The 22,902-nt window shown below is 39.6% G+C and overlaps 1 protein-coding gene across 7 annotated transcripts in view; it reads right to left on the bottom strand.

The window, feature by feature from the left end:
- Window positions 1-21,187, bottom strand: part of LOC125233697 (phospholipid-transporting ATPase ABCA1-like) — a 51,418-nt gene extending 30,231 nt beyond the window's left edge. The window contains exons 1-11 of one of the 7 annotated variants that reach the window (XM_048139794.1): window positions 21,109-21,127; window positions 20,940-20,993; window positions 15,758-15,987; window positions 13,998-14,257; window positions 12,450-12,623; window positions 9,587-9,831; window positions 7,989-8,099; window positions 7,002-7,143; window positions 6,340-6,519; window positions 2,062-2,274; window positions 1,041-1,135 (exon numbers count right to left, since the gene is read on the bottom strand). In XM_048139794.1, the coding sequence (XP_047995751.1) occupies window positions 1,041-1,135; window positions 2,062-2,274; window positions 6,340-6,519; window positions 7,002-7,143; window positions 7,989-8,099; window positions 9,587-9,831; window positions 12,450-12,623; window positions 13,998-14,257; window positions 15,758-15,969 (1,632 nt within the window). In that variant the 5' untranslated portion in view covers window positions 15,970-15,987; window positions 20,940-20,993; window positions 21,109-21,127. Of the gene's footprint in view, window positions 1-1,040; window positions 1,136-2,061; window positions 2,275-6,339; window positions 6,520-7,001; window positions 7,144-7,988; window positions 8,100-9,586; window positions 9,832-12,449; window positions 12,624-13,997; window positions 14,258-15,757; window positions 15,988-20,939 lie in introns of all 7 variants that reach the window. The other 6 variants (XM_048139792.1, XM_048139791.1, XM_048139793.1 and 3 more) reach the window with 6 other exon arrangements.
- Window positions 21,188-22,902: the final 1,715 nt, after the last annotated feature.

The raw sequence follows: 22,902 nt of genomic DNA, 5'->3' as shown, positions 1-22,902 counted from the left end.
ACAAGGAAGCTATCTAGTTACTATCCCACTGAAATGTTATCTACGAACAGCGGAGTTCACAATCACCAACGACAAGGATGTAATAAAAGGACATCCTATAAAACTAGCCGACATCCCCCGCGAAGCTAACGATCAAGCTAATACGGTACGCCCTCACATCAGTCTGAAATCCATGGACCTCAAAGGACTACACAACGCCGAGAGTAACCTCATATTCGAGACCCCTCTCCAGTTGGATGCGAGTCCGTCAAACACGTTATACCACACAACTATACCGCTGTACGTCACCCTAATACTAGGTGCAGGCGCACTTACGTTCGCAATCTTAAGAAGATTCTACAGGCACCGTTCAACTGAAATCTCACCAAAACCAGAGCCAAGTAGCAGATCACTCAACGACGGAGCCTCAGTAAACTTAGAGACACACCGGACCCAGGATAAACTCCCGTCGATATTTTCACTAAACGTGGGAAAATAATCGCCGATCTGAGGATGGAGGAATTACATATTGCACCATAAGGACAACCGCCGAGTCAGCTGCGCACGTTCACCGACCTGCCGCACGAGGCGCAAGATCAGCATAACACGACTTTACCTAACTAATACAATTCTATTAGCACGCACTCTTGATTCAGACTTCGAACAATTGTCATCGCACTTAGGCTATAATTTTTGTATCTTTGATTTTAATTAAATTAGTAATAAAAGTTTTTGGTTTTTTTTCGGACCTCCGATTGTAGCTATCGTAATTCACACGTGTTCAGTAATTATTATTATTATTTTAAATAACTCGGTAACCGTAAGAGTTAAGACGCTAGGTTTCTTAGAGAAATTAATTGTATTTGATCTTTAAAGAACCTTCCCTTAAAGTTAACGGAATTCAATAAAAACAGGTTGTATAGGTATTTCTATTACGATAAGACTGGCAATAAAATAGTAAATAATATGTTGAGACACCAGAAATATATGCACAGTATGTTTTTTTTTCATTATGCTATTTCGCATTCATTGTTTAAAAAATACACAAAAGGATCGCTTACTTTAATATTAACAGCAGGTACTGCATCAGGTTCTTCATCGTGAACCACTTTCAGCAACGCATTCTTATATTCTGCATCCGCACTATTAGAAATATCTGAAAATACACATTTTATGCACAATAATGAACATTATCATTATCAACGGTTCTCAACGACGGCGACGGTTATAATTTGACTGTACTGAGCGTGACATCTCATGGAAAAATGTCAGTACAAGATGTACTGACATTGACTGAACTAGCATGACAAATACGAACGTTTCCTAAGGAAACCCTTTTCGCACTACATATGTATGTATGTAGGATATGCTGAAAAACCCCTTAAAATATTAAAGTTGACTACATAAACATTCAATGATCATTTATAGATTGTAATGATTATTTTAAATAATTTACGAATAAGCCGCGGGTTGACACATGTTTCGGTATTCAATGTACGTCACGTAATTGAACTCTGATTTATTATTGAAAGGATAAATCATGAACTTGAAGACTGACATTTTTGTATAAGTTAGTTTATTATAAAGGGTTCATTAAACTCGTGCGTGGATCACTATGTCCCATTTAGAGAGCAGGGAATTAAATTTAAATAAAATAAATATTATAGGACATTCTTACACAGATTGACTGAGCCCCACGGTAAGCTCAAGAAGGCTTGTGTTGTGGGTACCCAGACAACGATATATATAATATACAAATACTTATATACATAGAAAACACCCATGACTCAGAAACTAATATCTGTGCTCATCATACAAATAAATGCCCTTACCGGGATTCGAACCCGGGACCGCGGCGTAGCAGGCAGGGTCAAAGGGTCAAAATGGAAAGTATGCAAAATAATAGAAAATTTTGGGACCATTTTTTTGTCTCTCGTTTTTTATCCTAGATCGAAGGGGCTCGTGATTCTGAGTAGGGAAAACATAAAATTTACCTATCTTAAAAAAATTTTTTTGGTGATCCTTCTCGCGAAAATGCCCAACTATGAAAAACTTTACACAAGTTAGTATGTATGTTCTTACCTGCAATTTTAAATTTATTTGGCACCCAAAAACTTTTCGTAAAAGGAAAATACCAAGGCAGGGGCACTCCGTAGCGTCCCGGAATGATTTTCTCCACATACATGGCAACTAGCATGTACAATATTGTATCGACGACCAACATGATGGCCACATGTCCCGGCATGAAGTCATCGTGGTACGATATAGGTTTGAAGAATTCGCCCCATCGTAAACCTGGATAAAGAAAATGTAAATATTCATAAAAGGTATTTAAAAAATATCAAGTATTTTTCTGACCGTTTATCTATTACGAAGAAGCGCATGAGTGGCATGTGCATACGGTAGGAACTTTAGCATTTTTCTGTTCACAATGAAATATGTGATGGAGTGCATAAAAATTACGTACGTATACGTAGAAGTATTTATAGAATCCAGTACATGGAATAGCGATGTGTTGTCATTAATTTTGGAAACTATAGGTATAAGTAGTTAGATAAATAGATATCCATGTCACACGAAAAAGTTTCTTTAAAATAATTTTCTGACAACACAAATCAACATTTATAATTTACTAATAAAATAAGTAGTAAATAATCTCTTTCTCAAAAAAAATTATACTTATGAGATAAGGACGAACTGACGAAATAAAACTATTAAGGTTCCGTTTTTGCCGTAGGTATTGTTTAAGTAGTTGTTTACGCAGCTCTACATTCGATAACAAGCGAAACTTTGGTCATGTGTTGGATTGAGGAAATTGAGTATTCATATGACGATTTTTAGTAAACATAACGTAATTCCTAAACGCCAATTTATTTAGTTGCTTAGTAACAAAGCAACAACAAAAACGCGAAGCAAGGCCACTTAATATTTAGAACATAAATCGTTGACCTGAAGAAGATCCGGCAGACAGGGTGATTCGAACGTATACTCGTACATATAAGAACGATACTGAATTATGTTACTTGTGGATGTGGAGTTTCGTTCAAGCATAAATGTCCATTTTTTCGCTAGCCATATGGACGCTTGGACAGGCTCTATTCTTATAAGTTATAGAGACTCAAGGAAATGTCCTTATAGGAAGTAACAACCTTTGACTATATAGACTTTGAGTACTTTGACTTAACGGTCGTCTCGTAGAATTCATAATTCATTTATTTCTTGCTTTATAACTATTAGATATTAGTGCTTTTACCACAAACCCTGTTAGTGCGTTTTCACATTATCCGATCCGATATCGGATGTAGGACCGATAATTAGTTAGATGATGTTCTAGTAATCTCCGTGTACCGCGATAATTTTTTTCATTTGATTTTCTCGTACGCGGATCTGCGTTCCGGCATGAGTTATTAATAGCGTATATCTCATTCCATTGAATAATAAAATAAACTATTATATAGCGAAGTAACATTCATTATTCCTCAGGGGTACTATGCATAGAATTCACAATAAACCGATTCGTTGCTGATACACTGAATGTGGGTGTATCAAAGAATGACACAACATATTGAGGCTATCAACTCATCGTTATTGAGCGGTTCACAGGACAAAGAGTTTCTGATTGTAGAAGAAATATAATGTTAAATCTTGTTAGTTACATCTGAAATAAATAAATAAAACGTACTGTGGTGTGTGACAAAATCGTTGTCAACTTATCTTGGACTGACTAGATAAATGAAATGATGCACATTTTACAAAAAATGTTTAGTAACAGCTCATCATGGTGAATTACAAAGTTGTCTGTTTCATTATTGTATCATAAATATAAATATATATAAATTGTTTAATTTTATTTTTATTGTTCTCCCTATTATTATTGTTCTGTTTATTTTCTCTCTTTTTTGTTATCTAAGTTTCGTGACGCTGGTTTTACTGTAATGTCATGTAAACATGTTTTTTTCTAATAAATAAATCAATCAATCATAGAGCGGTAAAAAAACCTTACGATTGAAATGAGTGTCAAGAAAGTTGACTCGTCAACGTTCGTTTAATACGATCGATGAATCTTTGGCTGGCTGGCAGTGTGATAATGAGTGTCAATCGGGGGGTAAAATTTGATTAGTCACGTCCATCATAACACCATATCACGTGTTGTAGCACAGAAGTCAGCAAACCGCAACTCATTACCTGGGGGCGTAGCTACAATAAAAAGCTTTCGCGTTTTGTTTACGTTTTGGCAACTTGGTTAGGGCTCCAGGTGCATCTAAGTGTATAGACAGTAGTACCGAAACAATATTCGATTATTAATTGACACTTTTTTACGCGAAATGTTTTTCGATCTCAGAACCAGCGTAGTCATGTATAGAAAGGTGCTTTTCTTATTGCCCTATGGTATTATATGTATGTATATTTGTATTATATATTTGTGTATAAGTATATATGTATTGATATGATATTCTATGTATTATATATGTATCATATTGATTGGATTGTAAATAATAGTGTTAATAGTTGTCGTAAATTGCCTATACCTAGTTGTCATGCTCTCTAAATTATTTTTCTTACTGCACCCACATTCGCGAATTTCTGTTTTGCCCTATGGTTGACTGGTAGAGAATGCCTTAAGGCATTAAGTCCGCCATTTGTATTTCTTTTTTTATTGTGCAATAAAGTTTAAATAAATAAATAAATATCTTATGGCAATTATAAAATTAAATGTTATTAGCTAGCTATTAAAATTCATAAACAAAGTTGCCAAGTATAATTATTGTTAGCCTTATTGCATTCGGACCCCTCAGTAGGTTATACTATTCAACTCTATTGCAAGCTATTAAAGTACAATTTAAACAAATATAATCTTAAGTTGAAACATTGAACCAGTTAAATTAGGAATACAGAGGACCTACATTTCCTACATCAAACAATGTCTAAAGTTTGGCCTCTCTGTCGAACTTATACATTTGTACGTAAGTGTGATAAAGAGGTGGAACTTCGTTCGTGGTTCGCAGTAAGTGGAATTACTTAATGACCATGAGAATTCAGGCCAGATGGACTTCGGTCGTAGAGTAATTATGCCTATAAAGTGTCAATGACTTCAGTTTGAGTGTAAATTATACTTTACTGCAATGGGATAAGGTTGATTTTTATTTTTATTTGTTCCCTATCACATGATAAATATTAAGATGACGGGAAAATGCAAAAAACTGCGTCACAGGCGTATTATCCATTAATATTATAAATGGGAAAGTGTGTGTGTCTGTTTGTTTGTCCGTCTTTCACGGCAAAACGGAGCGACGAATTGACGTGATTTTTCAGGTGGAGATAGTTGAAGGGATGGAGAGTGCATAGGCTACTTTTTGTCTCTTTCTAACGCGAGCGAAGCCGCGGGCAAAAGCTAGTGGTATATACGTATCTAAATTTTATTATTTCTTCAAATTTTTGAGTTTTTTTATGTGAGCCAATCTTCTTTATTTGATAATTTTGTATAAGTATTTACATTTGATGTGTGTAGATAATATAATGGCTACATAAGATGATGTGAATAATGAAAGTATACATAGATCAGTGATAGTATACATCCAGAGGTTAAAGGTAAACATACGAATAATTTTAAATGTCATGGTCAACAATTAAATGTTAACTTGCGTGGCTTAACGTCACCTCGGAAATACCCTATTACTTTTTTGTTTGTTAACATCAAAATATTAGAGAGAGGTATCCCTATCATTTGAAGTTGAGGGTGAGATACAACAAATTTGAGCAGATATACTACATTTAATACAGATTTAAAAAATAGTTATTTGTTATACAAGGGGGCAAAGTTGTATTTTAACGCCGAGTGTGGAATTGAAAAACGAGCAAGTGAAAGGATTCTATAGTTGAACCACGAGCGAAGCGAGTGGTTCGAGAATAGAATATACGTACTTTATTCAAGGTCAAATTACTTTACCCACTAGTGGATAAAATGCGTTTTTACGCGCTGGGATTAAAAGACAAAACACGTGTTTCCGAGCTAGTGAGGGGAAAAGAATATTAAGATACAAGTGCCGCAAAGAAGAAGTACGAAAACAGTGGCGATAAATCAAAACTCGACTCGACCGAAGGGAGTGTTTTAAATCGACACCGGTTAGGAACTTCTTCTTCGCTCGTGTATTATACGACATTTTCCAGTACATATGGCTATTTAAAGTTTAGGGATATAAAGTTAAAAGTACCACTTCTCGCACGAGTGCGAGAAAGTAGCACCATCTGTACTGAATGTAATAGCATAGGATTTTAAACTCGTTTTTACAGTTTTGCTGGTGACTGTACTAAGTATACCTATACTATAATGGTAATGTTTACAAAAAAGCGATACTTTACCTCTCGAAGTACCTTCGCAAGTAACCAGCATCTGAAAGGCAAAGCCCATCGCCGCATTGGACACTAAACTCAGCATCATCTTTTTCATCCAATGAACGTCCTCATAAATGATTTGCGTCAGCATATAGACCGAGTATGTGGTGAACCAAGCCAGTCCCATGAATGAGGCGGCGGTATTTGCTGCAACATAATGACTCGTATAAAATCATTGGCGACTAATGAGCGAGTATGAAGAAAAGTACAAGGTCCATCGATTTAGTAATTAGTCTATGGAGTTGAGGTATTTCTAGGTCTTGATATTATAGGTACGGGTGGAAATATTAGTGTCTAAGTAGTTTAAAATATGACGAATATATTACGATATTGATTTCCAAGTCCTCGTTCTATTTTATTAAAATTACGATACTCAAAACTTTTCCCACTTATTCACAATAACTTAGAGGCGTGAATAAATTAATTTATATTTTATCCTTTTCTTACAAATAATTAAAATAGATCGAGACAAACGATAATCAACAAATTCATTGCCATTTGTCAATTACTGGCAACGTGACTTTACTCCGTGTACCTGTTTTACTTACACCTAAAATGGATAACTTATAGATATAGTTACCAGTTTTTATACTAAACTAGGTAGGTACTTAAACTAAAGTGCATTTTACCTCTAGTGAAGAACACGCTGACCATAAAAGAAAACGCTAACGAAGCTATGACGAATAGCACCATGAAAAATAAAAGCACCGACCAAGGCGTGAATGTGAGCACCGCGTATCGCACTCCAGTTTCGGTGGAGTTAAATGGAATCTAGAAACAAAATATTAATGGTTACCAGTTCAATTAATTGTGCATTATGCTTTTGCAAGAGCGACACGAATATAGTACCGTAAGTAAATATTAATAAGTTCGACACCAAGAACCCGTCTGGTGGGCACTCGTAAACTTTGCTCAGATGCCGGAGAACCCGCCGGGCGGGTTCTCGCCATACAAGCGGGGGGGTTATAAATTACGATCTGTTTCTGACATATACTGCACCATTTTTTGTCTGGTATTAAATGTGTTAAGTGACGGACATGGTATAAGGTACAGCGGGGCAAATATCGACTGGGGGGGCAAATGTAACTAGTCCATTTTTTCCATGTTTTACAATGTTTGCATTATTAAATAATGTCCACCGATTATATAAGGTAGGAGTGTTCAGTGGATACATGTAGAACTCATCATCATAGTGTAATATAATAATGAAAAAAATGGATCAGTTACAATTGTCCCCCAGTCGAGATTTGCCCCACTGTACCTTAGATAGTGTCATTCACGAGGAAGCATTCCTTCGCATTATCATGAAATCAAATGTTTCATTTGACAAATCGTTAGTTGACAGGTTAGTACAGTTATTTACTCATTTAAAGAAATACGCGGTCGCGGTACCTACAAAAGGGGGTGGGTCGCGATGTTAGCTTTCTTTAGTATAAATACAATCCCTTAATCCCAATCATTATGGTTAGTTACATTTAAAGAAGTGTAGGTAAACTCCATTCACTCAGTCAAATAACAATATTAATACCTTTAATTATTAACATTTACTGTATGTATTTCATAATTTGATATAAGTATCCGTGTCACCCTTAAGTTGTCTACTAGTATCTACGTACCTTTAATAAGATGGCCATAAGAATGACGGAAATGAGTACGAATGAAAATTGCTTGATGAACCATGCCAGCCAATGCAGCCAAGACGGCAAGCCCATTATTGTCATTGTTTCCTGAATAAAACATGTTCAAATAAAATTTCCAATATTTCTACTAAGTCATACTAAGCTAAGTGGACAGCTCAGCGTACACATGTCAAAATTTTTTGAAATTATGATGTTTACCTAACGATTGCAAGCGATTGCAGGCGGCGCTAGTTATCAAATTGGTTGTCAATTTAGCTTGGTACGACTCTAAATCTAGGTACTGATTTTTAAATTTAACGGGTTTTAGCATAACGAATACGTTTGCTCAAAAATATGACAATCGAATTAAATATTAAAGTGGTTAAGGTACAGCGGGGCAAACCTCGACTGGGAGGCAAATGTAACTTATCCATTTTTTCCATGTTTTGCCATGTTTGCATTATTAAATAGAGTGACCACCGGTTATATATGGTAGGCGTTTTCAGTGGAGACATGTAGAACTCAACGTTATAGTGTAATAATGGAAAAAAATGGATCAGTTACAATTGTCCCCCAGTCGAGATTTGCCCCGCTGTACCTTATAGCAATTACCGCGCAATTGAAATTGCGTGCAAAAAAACTACTAACCCTGAAAATTGCATGATATGAAGCTGTTGGTGCTTATTAGAAATTAAATAAATACTTGTATAATATTCAGCAGTCATTCGCGTTAACACTCGTCAATTGAGTCAGACATAATTAAGTGCTACGATTAATTTCTTGCGGTTTCAATCTTGTGAATTACGCACGCTTTGTACAGTCGCGTTCAGGGTACGTAAATAGTACGTAGTCAAATGCACAAACGCTTAGGGCCACCCCACATCTAACATCTCGCGAGCGTAGCGTCGGGCCAACTGTATGGCAAAGCCCACCATACAGTTGGCCCGACGGCGCGACGTCGACGCGGGGTCTTTTTCCATACAATACAATACAATAGTTTATTGATAACGCCAAGTTACATGTCAGTTGATGTCAGGTATAAACATTTGATTATAATTGTTTAAAAATACATTGGACATTACATTAATGAAGTATTTGATTCACATACACAGTAATAATTGTAATAATTGAATAGAAATTATACAGTAGGCAGTTCGTAAAACTCATTTACGGAATAAAAACTATGACAGAGAAGCCACTTCCGTAATCTAGCTTTGAAGACCACCGTAGAAGTTGCATTATTTGTTATTTGGCCCGATAATATTTTTACCATGACTTACTTACTATGTATCTGTATCGCTTTTCCGTATTGGCGCGACTGAGCCAGACTGTTTCGATCGGCATCTAGCGTCAACAATTGTCATTTCGGCTAGGCCGGCCGGTGCATCTACACTTACAGAAACCAAAATATCACCTCATTGTGAGCATAAATGCCGCCTGTTTAGATAATTTTGTTCGCGTATAATAACTGAACTTCCATGCTGATTATACTTTGCGGTTCTAAATCCGCAAGAAATTAATTGGATAACACGAGTGACATAACTTAATTAATTTGTAGATATGAGTGATATGACTGAAACTAAATGAATGCTTACCTTTAGTTGCAGCTCCTTTTCAGCAGTCACGACCCTCACAGTATTTACAAATGTATACGCAAAGCACAACATTATTATCATAGATATGAACTTCTCAAGGGCGACCAACAGCGGGTCGTCTCTGTACGCTAACTGGGGAAACCTCTGCAGTGATACTTTTGTGTCCAAGGACTTTCCTAACTTTTCCTTTATGACGGCTTGTGACACTGCGTGTTGGACTGCTAGGAACATCTCTAGGGAATAGCCTGTTGAAAAGTTTATATGGTTTAGTTGACTTAACGAAACACGCGACTGTAACTCTGTGGGTATTCAAAAGTGTGCAATATTTTACCTATATGTAGGTATAGTGTGGACTAGCTGTTATTACTCCTTTAGGTACTAAGGATAATACTCTTGGACCACGCTGTTTTCCTGCCAATTGCATCAAGTAGCCTATGGTGTGTAGGACATCTATTTATGTAGGTATGCCAATTTAGGGTGATCGTAGTGTACTTGTGACATTAATTTTCAAAAAATTGAGGCATAGCAAGACGACATTACATAATGTACTTACACAAATAATTAAAAATAACCTTGAAAGTAGTAGAGTAGAGTGGGGTATTTTGGAACAACATAATATGCACTTAAAGGACTTTGTTTATTATAAAGGGTGCAGCTAAAGCATCACTTTCTCATTTTCCTTATAAGTTCAATACAACAAATATTTTACCTACTTTCTATTACACCGAATTCTCTCGTCAACTCGAATTAATTGGAAAAATCATGTCCACATTAATTATTAATTAATAATTACTTATTCGTTACTTCATGTCATTATTAACAAAAAAATGATTCGTATCATTAATGTAGATTGTACTGTACTCACGTTATTATATCGCTATTGTTGCGACATGTTTCGGGCCAATTTGGAGGGCCCTCTTCAGGCATATAGGAGTTCACGCGGCGACTAAACTCCGGGGACTCCTCCGCCCGAACGTGAGTAGATTCATTAATTATTTGAATATTTCTCACGAAAGTTTAACGTGTAAAATAATTCGTTTTTACTTATTGCGCTCGACTATCATGTCTTATGTCACTATTGAAACTTTTAATAAAGACACAGTAAAAAATAAACAGGAACGTATTTTCGATTTCAGCACAGAATATATAATAGTACAAGTACAGAAGGCCCACTGCTTTGATGTTCACGAAATGCCGCCTTTTTAAATGCCTACAAAATTCTAACAAAGAAACGAGCCGCACGTGCGCAGCGTCGGATGATAGGGTTGCAAGGATTAAAACGAATTAATTCTCAGATACAATGTTATACTATATATTCAAGTCTTGGGTACTTTCTAGGTATATAATACAGTATTTATATATTTTTGTTCAAGCCTTCAGCATCACAAGCCTTATTGAACTTTTCCGTGGGACTTAATCAATAAGATCTGTGTATGATTGTCCTATTTTATCAATGATGTCTATTTAACTATGCATTATTAGCCATTCCACACGTGGACATCGTATATATGAACCTTAAAAAAACTCGCGACGTAAAGTAACAATAGAAAGTGCGAACGTGCGTTCCGTGAGAACGCTCGCCACCCCTGATTAGGCCGCGAACTCGCGGCCGCCAGCATGTACTTGTAGCGCGGCGATACAATCGCGGAGTGAGCCGCCCCTGATTTCAGTAAAATCTTATGTGAAGACGTTAATTTATTTTATAGATACAAAATACGCAGATAACCATAGCATTGATGGTGGCAAAATGATTCAATTTATATCACCTATAATTTGTGGGTAATTAAAAGTACCCCACTTTCCCCTATGCGATGCGTAACCTGATAGCTTTAATAAGATACTGGTATTTAGGGCAGCTCTAGACTACTACTAGAATGGTAATCCCACCAAAACAACACACGTAAAATGTTGTCAAGACGAACACTATAATTATCAGATCATATGTAGAGCCAAGCTTTTAACTCTACAAGCTCTATCTAAAACTGTGAGTACACCTTAGCTAAATTATAACGGCTTAACCGTTTCGGTACTACAAGGACTGTTGTAGAAAAATAAAAACGCTAAAAATAATGATAGTAACAACATTTTTTACCTGTCGACTATGCCTTATTAATTAAATACTTTCGCGTAAAAATATGCATAAGAAAATCTAGGTAGCTACCTACAAGACTTTTTATTTTAATTGATTTTTGTTTGATACTTAGCTAAAATATTCACATATGGTTTCGTCAATCTTGGCTTGTTATAATACTCAAAATCAAGATTCATAAATAGCTCGTAACATGTCCTATTCGACTTTAGCGAGTGACCTTTAATAAATATTATAAATAAATTGGCCACGTATTGTCTACGCCCAGAATACTTTTTTTTAATGTATAAGCTTGTTTCATAATTAATACTTGTAACGCGCGAACCGAACGTGTGAACCGAAGTCTATTATCGAGCGCGTAGGTCATTTTTTATAACAATTGCATAATGTGGCTCTAGTGCAAAGAGCTACAAGTGAAGCTCTGGTTTCAAAGGGCGTAAGGGTTATGCGAAATGTTTTGACTTTTAAATCAGAGCTAGCCCTACATATACTATCCATTCCATGCTAATATTATAAATAGAAAAGTGTTTGTGTCTGTTTGTCCGTCTTTCACGGCAAAACGGAGCGACGAATTGACGTGATTTTTTAAGTGGAGATCGTTGAAGAGATGGAGCGTGACACAAGCTACTTTTTGTCTCTTTCTAAAGCGAGCAAAGCCGCGGGCAAGTTCAAAATTATGGATAAAAAGGATCCAGATTCGATTGTTGTAGGACGTGTAGGTAAAGAAAGAGTGAGAAAACTGTAAGTAATTAATTACTTCACAAAGCCACATACCTGGTGTTTTCCCGCCATATTTGTCGTCAGGCTCTCGCGGGCCAGGTTTCGAGATCAAGGGGAATAAGAGATTCGTCCTCCAACTGAGCCTGATAGGGTTGTCGACCATCGGTGTCCTCATAGTGGCGGGGAATCGTATCGTGATCACTACATTGTCGGGCCATTTAGTGGCGTCTGAAAGATACATTTTAATTAAACGCCAGTTTCAGCCTGTTGTTCAATTAAGCTAGGAACATATTACGCGGAAGTCCGCCGTCGCGCGACCGCGGACGCGGATCTAAACAATGAATATACACTTAACTGTGCAAATGCAAACTATCGGTCGTCGGTCGTGGACGTGGCCATGAGCGCACGGACGTCTGATCGAAATCTGGCTCGCTGGATGTTTTGGTCAGCCGAAGCCACGTCCCGAAGACCGTGCACACTGATCGGTAGCGGTCGCGGTCGCGCGACCGCGGACTTCCGCGTAGTATGTTTCTAGCTTTATTGTGAACGGATTTTAATAGGACGTGACAAACGTGAAATAAATGTCTATTGTTTTTGACTTAGAGTTTATAATAGAATGACTTGTGGGTTTGTTGTTTGTGCATGAACTTAATGATGTCTTATTGTCTAATAATAATGACAGTTTTGATGCTTCATACAAAAACAGCAATTCTAAAGCGGTTGTCATTGGACCGCGTGAGTCGAAATCGCGGCCTAGTAGTTCTGATTTGTGAAACAAGGAGCTAGTTTATTTAAAATGTAAACGGTACGCCGGCACACATTCGCCGAGACACCCCGAGTGAGCTACAAAAGTGCCTGCAGAATTTATCAATGAATTCATCCATAATGTCTCCATGCAATTTCACAGTTCACTGTACTCTGAGAACGAATGTGCACCGCTCCATTCTCGTCTCGCGCTCTCTGATTGGATTGGAGCAATGCATACTTGTGGCGAGAGGCTCTCGACGAGTGTGAACCTACGGTTTACAACCTGCAATAAACCTGTATGCCAAGTAACAAGATTCAGGTCCAGATTTGTTTTATTTTGACGTATCATACCTCCAATTCGTATTGTGGTCGAGATCGTGGACGCAAAAATGCATGTCGTTTTTCTTATACTCTTACGAGTACCATCACGATTGCTGTCTTATAGTGTCTACACTACGTTATGTAAATGATACAGATATGGACCTAGCTTAAGATAGCAATTTTCGATATGTACATACACTCATGCCTGTTTCCTAGAGGGGTAAGCAGAGATCAAGGACTTCGGATTGCTACGATCCTGGCAAACCACTATCGCGTCAATCACTTTCATAACGTTCCTCATACACGCTCGTCGGTTTCGAGTGCCCTGGCCTATGTGCGTAGCTGAATGCGCAAACGCTCACGATAATATCTCTTTCGTAGCTATCTATCTCTATCGCTCTTGCGTATCGGCGCGACAGAGCCAGACTACATTTTCTGCGGCGTTTCGGTGGCGTTTCGCGTGGCAGAAATGCCATTCGGCTACGGGGCCTGTCTGCAATATTTGAGAGAATAAAATAAGATATGTAAACTTACTGGCCATATTATCTTCAAATTGCACTCCAGTAAGAATAGATTTCATGGCATTTGGCTGTGTCAGGGCCATCTCCATACTTTGAGCATCCTTAAATCCCTTAGGTTCTGGCAGCATTTTAGGATCAAACAGGAGCGCAAGTAGACCACTGAGGTTGTCCATGGCTACGAATTCTAGGGCATCTTTCAGCGCTTTCCTCGGTAATGCGCCGTCTGGTGAAAATGCTAAGGTACCTTGTTGTTTTACTGTTGTGATGTTACCACTGTGGAAATATATTGTTACTGTTACTTTGAACAATGCACATGCTTTTTTAAGTGACACAAAAAGCATGACACATATGTGTATCACTTACAAATCAAGTACCAAAATGTAAAAAGGTAAGAGATTGTTTAGAAGAACTTGTTCCTTATGTTTTTTTTTTTAATTTAGCTTTATATGTATGAATGATTATACTCAACACATACAGGTTATGTCAATATTAAAATGAATTCCATCAGTTATTTTTTTTTTGTAAAAATAAGAAACAAAAAAATTGACAAAACTGTTGTTTTTTATTACTAATAATATTTTTTATTACTAATAATATTTTTTATTAGTATATGCAATACTAGTGCTATTTCTAAAAAAAATATTTCTTTTGAATTGAAGAGCATTGAAACCATCTGCCAGTTCACAACCACTCATAATTAATTCATCTAAATCATTATACTTAGGTATAAATGATTCATGTTTATATGAAATTGTATCTAATTCAGTTACTATAAGGTTTCTTTTAACAATGAATGCCACTTAGGATATTCTCAAACTAAAGTATAATAATCAGAAAATAAAGATAATCCTGTATAAGTATGAATAGAATTACTCATGATTTAATATTTATATAGTAATTAGTATCTTTTTATCTCCTTTTTAGGGTTCCGTAGTCAACTAGGAACCCTTATAGTTTCGCCATGTCTGTCTGTCTGTCCGTCCGTCCGTCCGTCCGTCCGTCCGTCCGTCCGTCCGTCCGTCCGTCCGTCCGCGGATAATCTCAGTAACTGTAAGCACTAGAAAGCTGAAATTTGGTACCAATATGTATATCAATCACGCCAACAAAGTGCAAAAATAAAAAATGTAAAAATATGTTTTATTAGGGTACCCCCTATACAAGTAAAGTGGGGGCTGATATTTTTTTTCATTCCAACCCCAACATGTGATATATTGTTGGATAGGTATTTAAAAATGAATAAGGATTTACTAAGATCATATTTTGATAATATTAATATTTTCGGAAATAATCGCTCCTAAAGGAAAAAAAAGTGCGTCCCCCCCCCTCTAACTTTTGAACCATATGTTTAAAAAATATGAAAAAAATCACAAAAGTAGAACTTTATTAAGACTTTCTAGGAAAATTGTTTTGAACTTGATAGGTTTAGTAGTTTTTGAGAAAAATACGAAAAACTACGGAACCCTACATTGAGCGTGGCCCGACACGCTCTTGGCCGGTTTTTGTGAATAATGTATGTGGCTTTCCACACAGAAGACAGAAGTGTCCTTCAATTAATCAATGTTTTAGATCAGAATGAAAAATATATTATGGTTATGGTTGACTGGTAGAGAATGCCTTTTGGCATTAAGTCCGCCATTTGTAAATTTTCGTGTATTTTTGTGCAATAAAGTTAATAAAAATGAGAATTTTATCAGAATTTCAGATTAAAAATACACTTGGAGCATATGAACCATTCTGGATGAAAAGCTTAAAAAAATTTCATTGTATACTTACATGTCCCTTCCACTAGAATTATAAAACATTGGTTGAAATGGTGGATAAGCAATTTCCGGTTTTTCTTTTGGATCCACAAGACATCTTATTAAAATTAAAAATAATGAAAATATCACAGGTGAAGCAATTTCAAACAGAGTTTGAAATTTATGTCTTTTCTGAAGGAGGAAGTTCTTCCACACCAAAAGCTTTAATTTTTCAAATGCACCCATTTCCTCTGATTTCTGTGCCTTAAATAAAGCGGGAGAAATAAATTATGAAAGTTATCAAAACAATTCTGGTGAATTATTCTTGTTTCAAGATATATAAATGAAATTTCTAAGTCAGGTGCACTCATGTAAAAAATTAACCCAATCTTGTGTCTACAGGGATAGGAAAAAGTATTATAATAAATTTTAATAGAAATAATAGTCAATATTTGTTTCAAGTGGGAAACAGCCCATAGTTTCCAACTTTTACCTAAATAATTTTTAAGTTGCAGACTTGTGGCGCATCACTACTACGACGCGCACATCACTAGTCGGATCTGCGCGCGCATGCGCGCTCCTGCTCCGCTGGGTCGCCAGACGCAGCCTCCGTGAGCAACAGACCGCTACCAGCTGCCTACCGAGCCACACCTTCCCGTCTCTCCGCCCGAGTCTTGTTTATCCGTTGCTATGACGATTTTCTTGTAAAACAATATAATTAATATATCTAAAATATTCTGTTTAAGTGGAGTTCGCATTTGATTTATCATCCGTATAGGAACACCACATTGGTGACCACATTGGTGACCCGATTGTACTGATTTATTTATTATTTTTTTTCGCGTTTTTTGTTCATTATGGCGGACGAGAACGGTGGCGGTGGCGGTGCGATAGCGCCGGCGGCCGCGCCCGGCGCGGCGCCGCCGCGGTCGGCTGAAGATTTCGCCGACGCCCAGGAAGGCGCACCGCTGACAATCAGCCGTGTTGCAGTGCGGCTGCCACCTTTTTGGCCCGACGATCCCGAAGTTTGGTTCGGTCAAGCGGAGGCGCAATTTCACGTGTCAGGTATTAAGGACGACGCCACAAAATTTTATTGCGTCGTCGCGCAACTGGATCACAGGTACGCTAAAGAAATTAAAGGTATTATTAAAAACCCCCCAGCTACTGATAAGTACAAGAAGCTAAAAGCTGAATTAATTAAATGCCTGTGCGTTTCTCGTCAGCAACAGATTACCCAGGTGCTGTCTAATGAGGAACTGGGGGATCGCAAGCCCTCACAATTTCTACACCATTTGCAACATTTGGCTGACGGTGGCATGAATGATGACTTTATGAAAAGCATGTGGATGAAAAGGTTACCGACACACGTTCAACCTATTTTAATTTCACAGGCCTCAGCCAGTATGGAGGAGCTAGCGGACCTAGCCGATAGAATTTGCGAGGCTACGTCACCGTCGCCGCCATTACACGTTGCGGCTGCAACGTCTGATGTGACCGGTTTGTTGAAACGCATCGATGACCTGACACGTGTTCAGTCCGAGATGACTAAACAACTTGCGCAGATGTCCACGCATGAAGGCCGAAGGCGCTCAACATCTCGTCGAAGAGGCAACGCGAGATCGAAGAGCAGGGGTCGGAGCCGTTATAGAACTGCAGGTACGTGCTGGTATCATTCTATTTTTGGTGAAAAAGCGAAGAAATGCACTACGCCCTGCAACTACTCATCGGGAAATGCCAGCGGCTCTCAGTAAATGCGGCGACTGACTGCCGCGCCACAAGCCGCCTCTTCATAACCGACAAAAGGTCAAAATTGCAGTTTTTAATTGATACCGGTTCCGACCTCTGCGTGGTGCCACGTGGAAATTGGCCCGTTGGCAAACCGACTGAGTACCGACTCACCGCTGCCAACGGCTCTCCTATTCAAACGTACGGGACCGTCACGCTGCACCTTGACCTAGGCCTACGGCGAGACTTCGTGTGGAATGTCGTGGTAGCTAGCGTTGGCAAACCAATCATCGGAGCGGATTTCCTTGCACACTATGGACTGCTTGTGGACTGTCAGGATGGTAGACTGGTAGACAAGCTTACCTCTCTTTCCACAGCGGCGATCCGAATGAAATGTGACATCTCTAGTATCAAGACGATTTCCGGCGACAGCGAGTACCACACTCTGCTTTCAAAGTATTCGCAACTTACCAAACCGTCTGGAATTACACGTCAAGTGAAGCATAATACTGTTCATTTCATTCGTACCTCACCAGGGTCTCCAGTATTTGCCAGGCCACGCCGCCTAGCTCCTGATAGACTGAAGGTGGCTAAGGAGCAGTTTGCAGAGATGTTGCGGGATGGCACCGCTCGCCCTTCCGATTCACCATGGGCTTCTGCACTCCACCTCGCCCCAAAGAAGGACGGCTGGAGACCTTGTGGGGATTACCGCGCGCTCAATGCGCGAACGATCCCGGACAGGTACCCTATAAGGCATATCGAAGATTACGCTCATAGCCTGGCAGGCTGCAGTATTTTCTCCAAAATTGACTTGGTTAAAGCTTATAATCAGATTCCGGTTTTTCACGAGGATATTGCCAAGACTGCCATAACTACGCCGTTCGGACTATTTGAATTTCCTTTCATGTCTTTTGGCCTCAGGAATGCTGGGCAAACCTTCCAGCGTTTCCTTGACGAGGTTCTCCGTGACTTGGATTTCTGTTTTTCTTACATAGATGACATTTTGATATATTCCAGAAGTCACAGCGAGCACTTAGAGCACCTCGAGCAAGTTTTCAAACGCCTGGCGGAATACGGCCTGCTTATCAACGAGGGGAAGTGCGCGTTCGGTCAACGCGAGGTAACATTCCTGGGTTTTTACATATCGGAGCAAGGCACGAGTCCTTTGGATACCAAGATCGAAGTTATCCGAGATTTCCCTCCTCCGAAGACTGTAAGCGGCCTACGCAGATTCCTAGGCATTTTAAACTTTTATAGGCGTTTCATTCCGCACGCTGCTGAAGAACAAGCACGGCTGCATGACCTGCTGGCCGGTCCTAAGGTGAAGGGATCACATCCCATCAGTTGGACTCCTGAGCTTCTCGAAGTCTTCGCCAACTGCAAAGCAAGTATTATTAGATGTACCCTTCTCGCTCACCCTGTAATGAATGCACCGCTGGCTCTCGTCTGTGACGCTTCGAACTCAGCCTTGGGTTCGGTACTTCAGCAACTTGTGGACGAGGAATGGCAGCCCCTCGCATTTTTCTCAAAGAAAATGAACAAGGCTCAGTCCCGATACAGCGCTTACGACAGGGAACTACTAGCAGTGTACGAAAGTGTCAAACACTTCAGGTTCATGGTTGAAGGCAGACATTTTGTGATCTACACCGACCATAAACCAATCACATACGCTTTCCAGCAGAAGGACCGCCACTGTTCACCTCGTCAGTTAAACCAGCTCGATTTCATCTCGCAATTCACCACCGATATCAGACACATATCTGGTAAGGATAACATTACAGCAGATGCCCTTTCTCGTATCGAAGCCATTTCGAAACCACCAGACGTGGAGACCCTGGCTCGCTTGCAGAAAGCAGATCCGGAGACGCGAGAACTGATGAGCTCGAACAACACCTCCATTGTCCTTCGGGAAGTTCCAGTACCAGGGACCCTCATCACGTTAGTCTGTGACGTCTCGCAGCCCAGACCTCGTCCTTTCGTGCCACAGGAACTTCGACGTCAGATTTTCGACTCTATTCATTGCCTTAGTCATCCAGGTGTGAGGCCTACAACCAAGCTGGTCACGGAAAGGTATATCTGGCCCAACGCACGGAAGGATTGCCGTGCCTGGACCCAAGCCTGCGTCGCGTGCCAAACGTCGAAAGTACAGCGTCACACTTCTTCGCCACTCAGCCACTTCGCACTTCCTGGCGAGAGATTTAGTCACGTGCACATCGACCTAATAGGACCTCTTCCACCTTCTAACGACTACAGATACTGTTTCACAGCAGTGGACAGATTCACACGCTGGCCCGAAGTGCTGCCTCTTCACAACATCACCGCCGAGTCAGTGGCAAGGGCACTGTGTGAGACATGGGTTTCGAGATTTGGTTGCCCTCAGGTAGTAACAACTGATCAAGGACGCCAGTTTAACTCCGAACTTTTCCAGGCGTTGACGCGCCTCTGCGGCGTACACCTGCGCCATACAACGGCGTATCATCCGGCGGCTAACGGGATGGTCGAGCGCCTCCATCGGAGCTTGAAGACCGCCATCATGGCGCACGACGCGGAGAGCTGGACCGACGTGCTCCCCGTCGTGCTGCTGGGGCTACGGACGGCCTGGAAGGAGGACCTGCGGTGCTCGGCTGCAGAAATGGTTTATGGTGAGCCTCTACGGATCCCGGGTGAGTTTTTCACTTCTAACACACACCCTCATGACATGTTGCAGCCATCTGACTTCGTGTCACGGCTTAGAGAGCACATCGCTCACCTTAAACCGCAGCCAGCATCCCATCATACACCAAAGCCTGTTTTCGTTCATGACGACCTCAAAACAGCAGCATATGTTTTCCTTCGCAAGGACGCCCTCCGCCGTTCCTTGGAAAAACCATATACTGGACCTCACAAAGTACTGTCAAGAACCGAAAAAACTATTACGGTCGAGTCTAGTAGAGGGCCTTTGACAGTCTCTATAGACAGGGTGAAGCCAGCTTACACATTAGCCGAGCGAGACGCTCGCCTACAAGTTAATGTCCCATCTTCAGAAGCTAAACAGGAAGACAACGTCAAGAAAACACGTTCTGGTCGCATTGTCAGATTTCCTAATTTGTTTTCCCCAGATGGACCTTAACTCTCCCAGGGGGGTGATGTGGCGCATCACTACTACGACGCGCACATCACTAGTCGGATCTGCGCGCGCATGCGCGCTCCTGCTCCGCTGGGTCGCCAGACGCAGCCTCCGTGAGCAACAGACCGCTACCAGCTGCCTACCGAGCCACACCTTCCCGTCTCTCCGCCCGAGTCTTGTTTATCCGTTGCTATGACGATTTTCTTGTAAAACAATATAATTAATATATCTAAAATATTCTGTTTAAGTGGAGTTCGCATTTGATTTATCATCCGTATAGGAACACCACAGACTAAATCTTATAATTGGGTTGTAGAAGTACCTAGTAATTTGTGTCGGAAATAATTACAGATGAACATAACACCCAAATACTATATTTACTTACCTCTCAAATAAATAAATAGAGATTCATTATTTAGGTTTACCTAGACTGCAGTTTCTGTAAAAAAATCCTTTAATTGAGGAGAACACATTTTAATAACTTAAACGCACGCACTTTAATCATCGTAATCCCGCAATATAAACGCACTACGCCTACACCTTTCTGCACTTACGTACTAACTAATCTAGCAATTTTCCGCAATTTAATTTTCCTTCTCATGTTCCACTTCCACCACTCCCATGACATCACACGACTAGCTCCGTTTTGACAATGACATTGACACTACAGTGACAGCCGCTGTCACCTAGTTCCCATATTTAAATAAGGCCTGCCCATATGGTTAAATTAGGGGCTACTACATCTACCCTTTGAGGAACTGTGCAGACAGTAAGACAAAAAAATTGGTTGTCTGTAAAGGCGTTTTACGGACGGTAGTTTAACGTGATAACGTCAAACATTACAGTAGTATAGACAGGGGCGGTCAGAGTATAGCAAAAGGGGCCCGATTCTGGGACTTTTTTCACGTTTATTTATTTATTTATTAAAAATACACAAAAGTTAACAGTATTTCACCAAAGCACTTATGTGGTAATATAATTATGTACATGTTAAATTGACATAAATAAAAGCAAACACACTTAAAAGTTAAACTATGGTTATTACATTAATCACCTAAGGAGTGTAGAGTCTATGAACCTTAAGAGTTTTCTGTAAAACACACCAACACTATCAGCAAATATGTCAATATCGTCTGTCTCCAACATGATGCGGTTAAGAGCAGCTCGGGCCCGAGCGGTGCGCCGGCCGCCGCGAACAGGCGCCGCCGCCGCCGCGCCGGCACCGCGCCCGGCATGCCAACCACCACATTCGCTCTTGGCACTTGCAGCCCCATTCTCTCAAGCGCGGATGCGTCATCTACTCTATGGTGAAACAGTTGGCGGTAATGCATAATATGCAGCAGTTTCCGTCTGGTTTCTAGAGTTTGAAGACCAACCATTCCTGTTACGAATAGAGATGGATACATATATGGGTAATATCCGTACAGTCGTTTGTAAATGTGCCTACAGAACTTCCTCTGCACTCTTTCTAGCATAGTGTTTTGTTCTTATTAGAAATAATGCATTAAAATAAGCATCTTTTATAAATTAAAGTTTTTTTTAAAACCTACTAATTTAGGAGTTAGAGTGGTGCAAAGTTGCAAAATTTTCCCGTAGCATTACTAAGGCGCCAGAGACAGAAAGCGATATCGACGGAGCCCCGCTTATTACAGAAACTGCACAGAATAGGAGCCTTCGGCCGTTTGAAGATACCTAACGAACCTAACCTATACCTATATAAAAGTCGTCATTTTGTATCCTAGACCGTTTGCGAGACACGCGTTAATTTTATTAAAGTGCTAGTGCCATTTACTAATCTTAGAACCCTAATATCTCAGTAAATATTAATGGAGAAGAAAAAGTTTATATAACAAAACATCCTTATTTAAACGTGTTCTATATGATTTATCAATATTAACATAGGTTATATTGGTAAAAAAAAATCATCGTAAATTTATTAAGTCTCTGGCGCCTTAGTAAATACTATGGGAAAATTCGCAACTTCGTACTGCTCTAACTCCTAAATAAGTAGGTTTTTCAAACAACTTCATTCTATAAAAGATGCTTATTTTAATGCAATCTTTCATGTTTTTAAATTACAAACACTCAAAAATAATAAACATGGGCGCGCCATCTGTCGCAGCTATGGTGCTTTACTCAGGCCACACGCTACAACCATACCGAGCGCATCGATCAGCCGCTTAGTTCCAACGCGCGCCAATAGATGGCGCTTAAGCTATATTGGGAAACGGGACAATGACGTCATCTTTTTCGTGCATGCTGCCCGTAGTAACGAGTTATTAGACGTTATCACGTCAAAAAAGCCAACTTTATCGTTTTAAAACGAATCGCGTGCTTGCCTCCTTAGT

Source organism: Leguminivora glycinivorella, chromosome 14 (assembly GCF_023078275.1).
Source record: "Leguminivora glycinivorella isolate SPB_JAAS2020 chromosome 14, LegGlyc_1.1, whole genome shotgun sequence".
NCBI classification, from domain to species: Eukaryota; Metazoa; Arthropoda; class Insecta; order Lepidoptera; family Tortricidae; genus Leguminivora; species Leguminivora glycinivorella.
The sequence above is the reverse complement of the archived record's forward strand: the minus strand, read 5'-3'. Positions and strand labels throughout refer to the sequence as shown.